General features: G+C 45.9%; 1 protein-coding gene across 1 annotated transcript in view; it reads left to right on the forward strand.

The window, feature by feature from the left end:
- LANCL1 (LanC like 1) overlaps nt 1-11,902 on the forward strand; it is a 30,952-nt gene extending 19,050 nt beyond the window's left edge. Inside the window, exons 4-9 of the mRNA XM_048485364.1 lie at nt 1,883-2,018; nt 4,472-4,618; nt 7,044-7,226; nt 7,906-8,082; nt 10,084-10,156; nt 10,650-11,902. Of these exons, the coding sequence (XP_048341321.1) occupies nt 1,883-2,018; nt 4,472-4,618; nt 7,044-7,226; nt 7,906-8,082; nt 10,084-10,156; nt 10,650-10,726 (793 nt within the window). The 3' untranslated portion in view covers nt 10,727-11,902. The remainder of the gene's footprint in view (nt 1-1,882; nt 2,019-4,471; nt 4,619-7,043; nt 7,227-7,905; nt 8,083-10,083; nt 10,157-10,649) is intronic.
- Nucleotides 11,903-12,762: the final 860 nt, after the last annotated feature.

The following is a 12,762-nucleotide window of genomic DNA, read 5'->3' on the forward strand; positions in this document are numbered from 1 at the left end:
CTCTACATTTGCCTCAGTGTCTCTTTGGCTTTGGAAACTGTCGGTGTCAGAAGCGGGACATTAACGTCGTCTCTTTCGGAGCAATGTTTCTGCCCTCTGCTCTCCATTTGGGTTGGGGGGGGGGCATCTGACCTTCCTGGTAGAGTATTGGGAGCAAAACAGAAGGTCCATTTGCATCTGGAATGATTGGACCGCAGAGCCAGGGGCATTGAAACTGTCAATCAGCTAATGTTTTAGAAACATCCCTTGTCTTACTGGGTATTAATACCAACAGAGATTCAATGCGCGTGTGCCAGGCGCCACACATTCCAATTCCTGCTTGACTAACGGATGGGTGAAATTTGACTGACTCGGTTGTACAGTAATTACAGTGGCCCAATATTTGTCATTAGTTAAAGGCATCCTAATTAGTGGACTGCACATAATTTTACATATGAGTTATTAAAGAACTACTGCATAGTGTTGCTTCAGTGTCTCTCAGGCATATATTTGAACAAATAATTTAATGTTGGGTTTCTGAGAAGACCTTTTGTTTTTTGACTGTAACTTAATGAAAAGAGGAATTTACAAAAAGGATAGCAGCAGAAAAACACGTACTTTAGAGAAGTACTGCTTGCTGTCGTGGAAAGGGGGTAGCCACTTTAGCATGTTCACTGTGGTCATAATTGTCTTGTGCAGAGGCAAAGCTAAAAGGGGGCCAGGGGGTGTATGTTGCACCAGGCATGCGTCTGGGGGCACAAAAATTCAGGTTTGTGGTTTTTGTATTTTTTAGTGTTTTTTCGGTTTTTGGCCTGCAGGGGTGCAGTTTTTAGGCTAGCAGCACCAAAATTTCAGGAATTTTTTGGGAGACTCTCCTTATGATACCACCCAGGTTTGGTGAGGTTCGGTTCAGGGGGTCCCCCATCCCCATTGTCTCCAATGGGAACTAATAGGAGATGGGGGCTACATTTTTGAGGGTCCATAACTTTGGACCCCCTGAACCAAATTTTACCAATTAAACCCTGGGTGGTACTCATCAAAGGGAGAGTCCTCCTAAAGATATCTCCCTGAAAGGGAATTGCAAGGGTGCTGCTAGCCCTACAAAAACTACGCCCTCCTCCCTGAGGCCAATAAAGCTCCGCCCAAAAACACTAAAAAATACAAAAAACACAAATGAAAATTGGGGGGGGGGGGGCTCAGATTTTGCACCGGGCTCCATTTTCCCTAGCTACGCCTTTGGTCTTGTGCAAAGAATGTGTCACTTGTAAGAATGGCTGATGAAGGTGGTTTGTGACAAGCCACAAAATACTACCTCCTCTCTTCACTTTTTCTTAGACCATTTTCTAAAGTTCATTGACTGTGTTCCCACAGGATGCAACAGAAACCCAGGAATTATATTTTAGCCCTATTGGTTTTATAATATTTTAATTTTTAAAATTATTTTCATCCATATAAGGATACATGCAAAAATAGGAAATTGTAGAAAAAATATCCAACTGTGTAACACTCAACATATTAACTACTATTCAAGGTATATATATCTGTATGAACAAAAAACCAATAGGGTAGATCTTATGTTCAATAAAATATAAACATGATACAAATTTAAGAGAGAACCTTCCAACTTTTTTTCATCTAACAGTCTACTATTCAAATAATGCCCACTGGTGCATGTCAGATTAACAATTATTTATAGTCTTAAGTACTGACATATTAATTCCTCTAATTTTAATCCCCATTAGTGTTTCTTTTTTGTTATTTAAAAATATTTTTAAAGCTGGTTTTCCTAACAAAGGTGAATTTGTTTGGGGAGGGGAGGTTTACAGTATTGTCGAAAGATATAAATAGTTTAGTATCCATTTTTTCACAGTTGCATGTCTCTGGTCAATGTCTGTCCTTCCAGACTGCTTCACCTGCCCAAACTGGACTCCCGGGTTCCTGATGAGTTGCTGTACGGCCGGATGGGGTACCTGTTCGCTTTGCTCTTTGTGAACAAGCAATTTGGAGAGGAAAAGATCCCTCAGAGCCACATCCAACAAGTACTATGCCCATTTCTTCTTTTCCTCTAAACTGCCTCTCCTCCACTCCCTCTAGTTTCTGGCATGTTGAGGGGTCCCAAGGGTGTGTGTAAAGCAACACCGGCTGTCCCTGCTTCACGTCCCATGCCAGCCGTGAGCTTGCCGCTCCTTCGATGAGCTCCCAGCCCTGCCGTGCCAGAGGCCTCACGGAAGTCACCATGAAAAGGTTACACTGGTAGAAAGTGCCATCCAGTCACTGGTGCCTTATAGTGATCACATAGAAGAAGAGAAGAAGAGTTTGGATTTATACCCCCCCCCTTCTCTCCTGTAAGGAGACTCAAAGGGGCTGACAATCTCCTTTCCCTTCACCCCCCTCTCCCAAAACAAACACCCTGTGAGGTGGGTGAGGCTGAGAGAGCTCCAAAAAGGTGTGAATAGCCCAAGGTCACCCAGCTGGCGTGTGTGGGAGTGCACAGGCTAATCTAGTTCCCCAGATAAGTTTCACAGCTCAAGCAGCAGAGCGGGGAATCAAACCCAGTTCTCCAGATTAGAGTGCACCTGCTCTTAACCACTACGCCACTGCTGCTCCATAGTATTTTCAAGACGGAAGACAACTGGAGGTGGCTTGCCGTTGCGACCCTGGACTTCCTTGGTGATTCCCCATCTAGGTACTGACCAGGACTAACCTTGCTTATCTTCTGGTGAGATTAGGCCAGCCTGGGCCATCCAGTTCAGCACACCGGGAGGTTTTCTTTGATTGTTCAGGTGTGTGACAAAGAGGCTGTCCTGCCCCTGAAGGGAACAAGTGTTTGCACAACTGACCTTTTGGAGTGCGATTGCAGCATCTTTCGGAGGAGGGGCGGAATGTGGGAGGGAAGAACAGCAGGAGCCGAGTTCAGACCTGGCTTATGTAGAGGGCAGTTGCGACAATATTGCAAGGGAAACCATGGGATTGTTGTTGCAGGGAAACAGTTTTCCCCTTAAAATTTGTAGCTGTGAAGGAGAGAGTTGTGGGAAAACCTTCCCTAAAGCTCTCCTTGAATTACAGTGCTCTTCTGTTTACCGTTCGAGCTCATGCTGCAGGCGTTCCCATTCCCCCGGCTCCTTATGCATGTGCTGCTGGGGCAGTGGTTTCCCAGTGTCCCAGGAAAAGGGAAAACTTACAAGGGAAAGCATGTTAAGATTTAGCGGTGACTGAGTGTCGGGAAGAAGCGAGGGTTATGCCCCTGTTGGGCTCCATGTCTCCTGGCTGATGCATTTCAGGAAAATGCAAGGTTAGTTTTTGTTTATAAGACTGTCATAGTTTTTGGTCTGCCTCAGCAAGAGAGCATTTGAGGGGTAGCTCTGCCTTGCAACTGTCCCTCTGGAAGTACCCACTTGTGAGGCCTGCTTCAGGTGAGGAGCAGTCCCCTTATTGTTTAGTCTGACCCTTTGGCTGGGCAGGCTGGTAAGGGTGGGATCCTCCTGTGTGTGGGGAAGGATCCATCCCCATGGCTCTTTGTACCTTCATGTACCTTCAAGAGAATTTAAACCTTGCTCTGAAGCCACAGATGCCACAGCTTGGTTTCTCTTTGGACAGTCTGGAGCCCTGTGCTGCTGCTCTGCCCCTGAAAAACATCTTCTTTGTAATTTGTGCACCAGTCCTTCCTCAGTGATCTCCGTGTTCTTCTTGCTGTCCACAAAACTTACCTCATGGCAGTAAACCCAAAGCCTCGTTCTCTTGCTGCTCTAAGAATGTCTTGGAACTGAGCGGGAGGTTCATGTCACAAACCCGGTCCCCCAAAATCATCAGTGGCTAGGTGGGCCCTCTCAGGTGATAGAAAGGGCCTGTCACAAGATGTGTTGTTGTGTTAAAAAAACCCAAGGATTGTTATCCTTCAGGCCTGTGAAGAAAATATTCAGTACAGGAGGCCTCACTACAGCCTAGGGTTATAAAAAGTCGTGTTCTACCAAACAGAAAGTCAGAGGGTTGCTTCAGAAGCTCCCCAGAAACCACCATTGCTGTCGTTCTCCTGAGTAACCTGTTTTTAATCACATGCCTATTGAGACTGGGAGCCAAAGAGCGTAGTGTCTGGAATCGTGGGGGAGGAGGTGGTTGTTCAGAAATGGGGGGGGGGGATGTGGGATGTGGAGGGCTTTAAAAAACATAACCAGCACCCTGAATCCAACTTGCAAATAAACCAATAGCCACAGCCAACTTACTGCAATTCCAGCAACAGACTTGCCAGGCAGGTGAGAAGCAGGGGTGGTTTGCCATTCCCTTCCTCTGCAGGCTCTTGACAGATCCTGTAACTGTTCCAAAATGTTCCCGTCCACTAGACCCTTACAGTAGTCCGGGTGTTGCATTCTGGCACAGCAGCAGATTCCGGGTTGTCTTCAGGGGCAGCCTGATAAGGGGGGCATTTTGCCATTGGAAAAAACCGTGAAGCAGGTATTTTAGGACTCAGCACTGATTTTGTATTCATTTCCTGCAGGTCTGTGAGGCGGTTCTGGCCTCTGGTGAGAACCTGGCCAAAAAGCGGAACTTCACCTCCAAGAGCCCTCTGATGTACGAATGGTACCAGGAATACTATGTGGGAGCAGCCCATGGCCTAGCTGGGATTTATTACTATCTCATGCAGGTAAGAGGCATCTTGCCTGAGGAGAGTCCATTTAGAAGACCCCTGACTAGAAATCAGACACTCTGTGCTTGTGATGTAAAATTTGGTGGCAGATCTCCTTGCTTCTTAATACGTATAAAAGCACCAGGGTCTGTCAAGGGATCAATCAGCGGAGTGGAACTTGACAAGAAGTGTGCTTTCACCCTTTATCATGCCACTCACCAACACTAAAGCCCAAAGAGCAGTTAATTCAGGTCTGACAACAAGGTTACAACCCACGACTCCTGGTTGATAATATTTACCTCAGCTTTGAGTTTCTTTTGAATAAACTTTGTTATTGTTCACTTTAGAAAGCAAACCATCTTCTGCCTGTCAGTTTACCTCAAGATGTTTATTTGTGCATTTCGTTTACACTCTGGCATAACCTAGTTGAGACCCAAAGTGTCTTAGATCATTCTGTTGTCTTCTATTTTGTCCTCACCAAAAGCGCAAGGAGAGTTTGTGACAGGACCACCGTCACCCAGTGATCTTCCCTGGCAGAGCAGAGATTCAAACCTTGGTCTCCGAGATCCTGTTCTTACACTCTATGCCCCACTGGCTCTGAATCCTGGGTGGGTTTATATCTAAGCATAAGCATTAGTATTTATTGTCATTGTGCACGCACAACGAAATTTACAGCACATTCCTCGATGCACACAATTTCAGACTCATACCCCATCCTCACTTTCCCCTTCCTCCACCCATCCCTACACAGCCCCAAACACATGAACACGAAGCCGCGGAGTTTAGCATAGCCACAGCTCTAGAGTAGAAGCTGTCTCTAAGCCTCTTTGTAGAATCTAGGCCCAGATTCTATTTTTAAATTCCCTCTGAGGATCCTGGTTTGGTGAGGTTGGTGAGGAATTGTTTGATGGCACAGAAAGATCTGTGGGTGGCGGCTGCTAACCCTGTGGAATTCATCACAAGCTCTTTGCCATTTTGTTGAGTAAAATCTCCCCAGTCCCCTAAGGTTGGCTCTATTGAATTGTGGCAGGGTGTTACCGGAAATGCTAGCGTCTGTCCCTTTTAGAATGGGAAATCAGTGGGGACAGACCTTGTGTTGCGAAAGGGGATAACCAACTGAGTTTACCAAGGATTTTCTTCATCAGAAATCCACAGGAATCCAGAAAGTAAAGTTTAATCATTTTTATTGGAAAGGAAAATAATAAATATTGCGCGCACACAATGGTAAAAACACAACCACACAGGGACTTTTAAGAGACCTAGGATTTAGAAAGAGGCGAGGGGATAGATCTGGAATAGAGCAGTTCGTTGTGGGAAGGGGTGACAGCTGCCTGTCTTGTAGACCTGGCTTACTGTTCATGGGCAGCTGGATTGTTCAATGTTGGAAGCTCCTTAGGGGAGTCCCTTCCTCAATCAAGAGACCTCGTCCAGTTCTGCTTCTGGCTGGAGCAGTCCTAAACTGTGATTTTAAGTTTTGTTTCTATGCAACATTCTGCTCACATTAACTATTTGCTACTGGTATATAGTGCCTACCTCTGCCAGCAACCTTTGGGTACATGGTCACCCAAAGTCAAATAACCTGTGGGTGATTCATTGAGAGATGTCGTAGCTTTGTTATTGATTGCCAGATGGAGTGACAACTGAAGGCTGTGGCAACCTATGGGAGTCAAATCAATTGTTTGCCCATTTCCTCGCCCCCTATCCCTTGTTCTGTGTTAGGTGCCATTCTAACAAACTCTGTGTCTTATAGTGGAGTGTTGATACTGTATGCTGTTGTGATGCCTGGGCTCTGTTGGTGGGTTTTCAGTCTGGTCTGTGGAGAGGTGTCTATGAATGGCACTTTTGATGAGTCCATTTGGACTAAACTATTGATAAGACTCTGAATGGCTGCTGTATCTATCTGCCTTTTTTTATGGACAATTGTTTTATTGTATTTTGGAATGCCAATAAAGGCTTGTCTATGTCTATGCAACATTCCCTGCAAACCGTGTGGTCGAGCAAATACTGTACTGGTACCGTGTAAGTTGGGTGGCCGCCCAGCAGGGAGAACTCTTGCAGCGGCTCAGTTCCACTCAGTGTGGTGGAGCTTCCACGCAGCGGTAAAGAAGCCTTCGAGGGACTATTGGTTCTATGTATTTCTATGGACTCAGGTTTTAGTATTTTATTTATACCGCACGCTGCTTTGAGCTCCACAAGGGAGAAAGGCAGCTAATAAATATTTTAAATAAATAAATAAAATAAAGATGGATGGATGGATTTCATCCCTGCATCTCCAGCAGCTGAGATCAAAGGATCTTGAGTGCAGACGACACAGGCGGGAGAGACACATGAGGCACTCCCTCCACTGGAAATAAAAGTGAGATAGTTGCTAGGGGAAGCCAGGGTGTCTGTCCCACTTTTAACCCTGTGCTTGTTTGTTCTGTTTATTGTCTGTTCTTCTCAGCCTGGGCTCGGTGTGAGTCAAACCAAGCTGCATAGTCTGGTCAAGCCCAGCGTGGATTATGTCTGCCAGCTGAAGTTCCCGTCCGGCAACTACCCCCCCTGCATCGAGGACTCCAGAGACCTGCTTGTGCACTGGTGCCACGGGGCGCCCGGGGTTATCTACATGCTGCTTCAAGCATACAAGGTAGGCAGCAGCAGACGAAAAAAAAGAAGAGGAGTTGGATTTATATCCCCCCGTATTCTCCTGTAGGGAGACTCAAAGGGTCTGACAATCTCCTTTCCCCCCTCACAACAAACACCCCGTGAGGTGGGTGGAGCTGAGAGAGCTCCAAAGAACTGTGACAAGCTCAAAGTCACCCAGCTGGCACGTGTTGGAGTGCACAAGCTAAACTAGTTCACCAGATAAGCCTCCACAGTTCAAGTGTCAGACCTGGTTCTCCAGATTAGAGTGCACCAGCTCTTAACCACTACACCACGCTGGCTCAGACACACATACACCCCGTAAAAGACAGTTACCATATTTAAACTCAGTAACTTCCCCTCTCACAACTAAAATGGAAATGAGGCTTTTCCAAATGGTTCCTGGAGATGTCCCATCATGCCTTCTGAACGTGAGACATTCATATTGCTCGCAGCGGTGGCTGTGTCCCCCGCCCTTTGGCAGCTGACTAATGGTGACAGCTGGTGGTGACTTAAATAATTTCATTTATAACTCAAAAAAAATCCCTCTGAGGGTAAATAGTGCTCTAGAGGGAGGGCACTCCTTGATAGAAGAGCTCATTAGCACAGCATGTGCGAGACGTCCCTCTCCCAGCATTGGATAATGCACAGTCTGGTGGGAAAGACCCTGCTTTTCTCCGCAGGTCTTTGGAGAGCAGAAGTACCTCAGCGATGCCTTGCAGTGTGCAGAGGTGATTTGGCAGTGGGGGCTGATGAAGAAAGGTTGCGGGCTGTGTCACGGGACAGCCGGCAATGCGTATGCCTTCCTGACTTTGTACAACCTCACTCAAGACGTGAAATATCTCTACAGAGCTTGCAAGGTGAACAATAGTTTAGAGACCTGTTTGCAAGTGCAAGAGAACTTGTGTGTGTGTGTGTGTGTGGCCCTTTCCAAGTCACTAGAAGAAGACTTTATGACCAAATATTTCCAAGTCATTAAAAACAATTCTCCTTAAAGAGACATCCTAATATTGTGTCACATGAAGCTATGTATTATGTGCCCAAGAGTATGTGACTTTTCTGCATAATGGAATGAGTCATTTTGGTAGCAGAGCATAAAGGCTCGAGAGATGAGTTGGTTTTTATACCCTACTTTTCTCTATCAAAAGGAGTCTCCAAGTGACTTACAATCACCTTCCCTCCCCGCCCCCCAAACAACAGGCACCTGGTGAGATAGGTGGGGTTGAGAGAATTCTGAGAGAACTGTGAGTAGCTCAAAATCACCCAGCAGGTTGCATGCAGAGGAGTGGAGAACCAGACCCAGTTTCCAGATTAGAGTCTGTCGCTGCTAACCACTGCACCAAGCTGCCTCTCAGTGAGTGTCTGTTTTGTGTTTGCTGTGAATTTTAATTTGGGGAGATCCTTTTTTTTTAAAAGGAGCTCATGAGAAGTTGGCTCATTGCCTCACGTTTACAAGCTTCATGTTTGTCTTTTATTAATTTGCAGCAGGTATACCCTTCCTTTCCACCCAGTTCAGGTCCTCTAGTTTTCCATCTCTGGTTTCAGGGTTGTCCCCAGACTTGGGAGAGCACAAATTGCCATGTCCTTTGGCAAGTCAGCCGGTTGCACGTGGCAAAATGCATACGCAGGAAACCCGTCTGTTGATGAATTCCTTGTATGTGCATCACGGCAACGAAGCAGACTACTTGTTTTCCCTTCCTGCAGTGGTGGTGCTTGAAGATCAGTGAGGATGCTCGGTGCCAGTGCTCAGTGCCTCCCTGCCGCTCATCTTCATGCTTGGCACCTGGTTACCTCCGATGATCTGTCTTCCTGCTGCTCTGGGCAGCTTCCTTCAGCCACTCTAATGCTCTCTGTCATTTTCTTAACCTTCAGCCTCACTGCCAGATGGTGCAGCTCTTGCCAGGCCTTGGGCTAAATACTGAGGCGCACGCACACACACCCTAGCTGCAATGGCATTGCTGAAACTTGGAATAGAGAGCTAATATTTTTGCACATGTGAAAACCTCATTTTCTCTTTTGCCACAGAAGGTTTGCCCAGCTGAGCACCGGGGAGCATGTGTTCAGGACAAATGTCCAAGATTTCTAGGCAGCTCAGCCACATCTGGACGGATCTTTGCGCCTTCCTCATAAGCTTCCAGCCACCAGAAATCATTTTGATGTGCTTTTTTGTCTTCTGAGCTTGTTCCCTGCTTGATTTTCCAGCATCCAAGGGCCCCGGCTTGCAGGCAGAACTGCATGTGGGAGGTTTTTTTGCAGAGCAACTAATTCTTTATGGACATTCACTTCTCGAAATGGTTTCGGAAATTAGAATTTGAACTGTCTGTGATGGAGCTAACCCAATTGGGGAGAGAGGCTGGCAAGTAGGTAATCAGCAGCCCAGGAGCACCTCAGCATCTTTACCTTCATCTCAGAATATTCTGAGGCACGTCCTTTGGTCCAGACCAGGGGTCCCCAGTGGTGTGTTTTTAGAAAGTGGGCAGGCTAGGTGAGGCTTTTGTCCAGCAAGAGTTCTGACTGGCCATCGGAGATTTGATTGTGTAGATTTTTTTTTTGTATTATGCTTTGGCAGCAGCTGCCACCTCAACACAAAAATCTGTGCTTTGTGACTGAAGGGAAGCTGGGGCAGCCATTTTGTGGCTGGGCCCGTCTTCCACAGCAGCCATTTTGTGGCTGTGTCAGAATTCCAAAGGTGCCGTCAGGCTCAAAAAGATTGGGGATCCCTGGTTTAGACTCTAAATAAGAATTGAAAGGATATAAACAGCTGCCTGTCAAAAAGTGGATATAACCAGATGTGGTCTGATATCCACAAGCAAACCTTTTAAAACGTACTGTGTGACTTTTTTTCATTTTCCCTCTCTTAGTTTGCTGACTGGTGTTTGAGTTATGGGCAGCACGGGTGTCGGACCCCAGATACTCCCTTTTCTCTCTTTGAAGGTAAACTTTGTTCTGCTTTTCCTGTTTTAACTTAACTGCTAATTTTGCACATGCATAGGTCTGTTTGAGAGGAACATGGAGGATTAATTATCAAAGAAGTATGAACATCCTTCACCACTAATTAAAAGGTCTGGGTTAAAAAATAAAAGATGCATTTTAGCCTGACACTTAAAAGAAAGTAAAATAGGCTCTAGGAGAATCTCAAGGGGGATGATGAGGGGCCACCACAGAAAACGCCCCGTCTCTAGTCCTCAGCCACTTCACAGGGGTATAAAGGGCAGGGCTAGAGAGGCAGCCCTTAACTGGTATACAGAACAGTATGGGAGAAGACGGTCCTTCTGGTATTTCCTGACTTTTTCAGGGTGGGCCCCATGTTTTGACTGCTGCTAGGCTCAGTCAGGAACTAAGGGAAGACTTGTGTAGGATCTGTCTGACTTGCTTTAGTGCATCCATTCATTCCCCTGTCAGTGGTAACTGTTGTCTGTCTTCTCAGGAATGGCTGGCACGATCTATTTCCTGGCTGACCTGCTGGTACCAACCAAGGCAAAGTTCCCAGCTTTCGAACTGTAAAGCCTCAGTCTGCAAGCGACCAGCTTGCGGCTTGTTGCACTTCACTTCACTTCACTGGAAGAGGCAGATTAAACGGGCTGTTGTCTCAATTCTTGGCTAATGGAGCAATATCTTTAGGGTCAGGCTTGTTTTAAATTCTTTTCAGTGTCTGATCTGCTTAAAGTTAGTGGCTTCTTTTCTTTTCCTTGAGCATTCTTTCGGTTTTACGAAAGAAAAAAGTTGATTCTTAAAGAAATGTACAATATTTTGTAAGTATATTTAAAGTAACTGTAGAAGGCTGACATTTCCTTTTGCCTGCTACTTTGTAGGCTTCTGGGTTTGTGGTGGCCTTTTGGAGACTGTCTTTGGCACCTGCCAAAGAAGTTGGTCTTGATTCGCATTGAGTGTCAGCTGCATGACAGTCCGTTCTTCAGAGTGCTTAGAGCTGTCAGGGGCTTCACCAAGGACATCTCCCGTGGACTGCCTATGCCAAGAATATTCAGAGTCCGTTCTGGGTTTGCCTCTAGATGTATACACAAGTTCAGTGTATTGCTGCATGTTCTGTCAGCCGCTAGGGCTGATACGTTCTTCTTTCAGTAGATGGTTTAAGATCTCTCTGGCAATGCAGACCCGCACTCAGTTGGTGCTTTCCTGTCTTCACTGAACAGATTTGGAGCACCTTTGTTCCCTGTCTCTCAGCAGGGCACGAATGGAACTCTGCAGAAAACACTATCACAGCGTGGTGTTAGGCTGGTGATAATCCAGACACACAGGGAAGCACGAACTCAAAATTAGGCTCTAAGCATTGAGCTGATCTGGGGCCAGTTAAGACGGGAATATCATCGGTGGCTGATTGCTATCCTTCTCTTACCCCATTTGTTTTTGGAAGGGATTAGTCATTCCTCTGACTCTCTCATCCACTGTTAGCATTAACGACTTCTGATCTTCCAGTGTTAAGACAGTGGGCAGCTAAAAATAAAAAGGCATCAACTTCAGAATATTTGCTGTCTCTTTTAGAAAGCCATATTAAACACATCTAGGTGAGCTTTATTGTAATCTGGATGGGGCAGGCATTGAACACGTTGAAATGTTTGCACGTTATTTCTGTGTTGATTGAATGGGCAATTAATTTTAAGTGAGGCTGTTCTGCTTTTGGTTGAGTGACATCCTAATAAAAATTAAAGCTGTTTTGGACAAGTATCTTGTTTTGTGCTCTTTCTAAACACCACAAGCACAGCGAATGTAGAAGGCTGGGCCCAGACTAATTTTTCCGTTCAAGGAATCTTCCACCCTCTCACCCTGCCACCAATCTACCCGAAATGCTGCCCTAGAGGGACTAGGCAGAAGATGTCTGCAGTAGGGTGGGGGAATTGGTAGCAATTCCATTAGCAACAAATCTAGACTTGACCCATTGCAAAGAATTCAACATAAAATGTTTCAGATAAGCGTGTGATGTGAATTAGTCCTACTCATCATTTTCCTGCATTTTGCTTTTAAATACAAAACACTGCGGCTCATGAAGAGAGAGAAAAATTTTGATATTTCTATTGAGCTTTGCTCCCTGGTATGGATCCAAGGTGGCTTGCAGCATAAACAAATAAGAACATAAGAACAAGCCAGCTGGATCAGACCAGAGTCCATCTAGTCCAGCTCTCTGCTACTCGCAGTGGCCCACCAGGTGCCTTTGGGAGCTCACATGCAAGATGTGAAAGCAATGGCCTTCTGCGGCTATTGCTCCCGATCACCTGGTCTGTTAAGGCATTTGCAATCTCAGATCAAAGAGGACTTCTCCTCCATAAATCTGTCCAAGCCCCTTTTAAAGCTATCCAGGTTAGTGGCCATCACCACCTCCTGTGGCAGCATATTCCAAACACCAATCACATGTTGCGTGAAGAAGTGTTTCCTTTTATTAGTCCTAATTCTTCTCCCCAGCATTTTCAATGAATGCCCCCTGGTTCTATTATTGTGAGAAAGAGAGAAAAATTTCTCTCTGTCAACATTTTCTACCCCATGCATAATTTTATGGACTTCAATCATATCCCCCCTCAGCCGTCTCC

Source organism: Sphaerodactylus townsendi, linkage group LG02 (assembly GCF_021028975.2).
Source record: "Sphaerodactylus townsendi isolate TG3544 linkage group LG02, MPM_Stown_v2.3, whole genome shotgun sequence".
Classification (NCBI taxonomy): domain Eukaryota; kingdom Metazoa; phylum Chordata; class Lepidosauria; order Squamata; family Sphaerodactylidae; genus Sphaerodactylus; species Sphaerodactylus townsendi.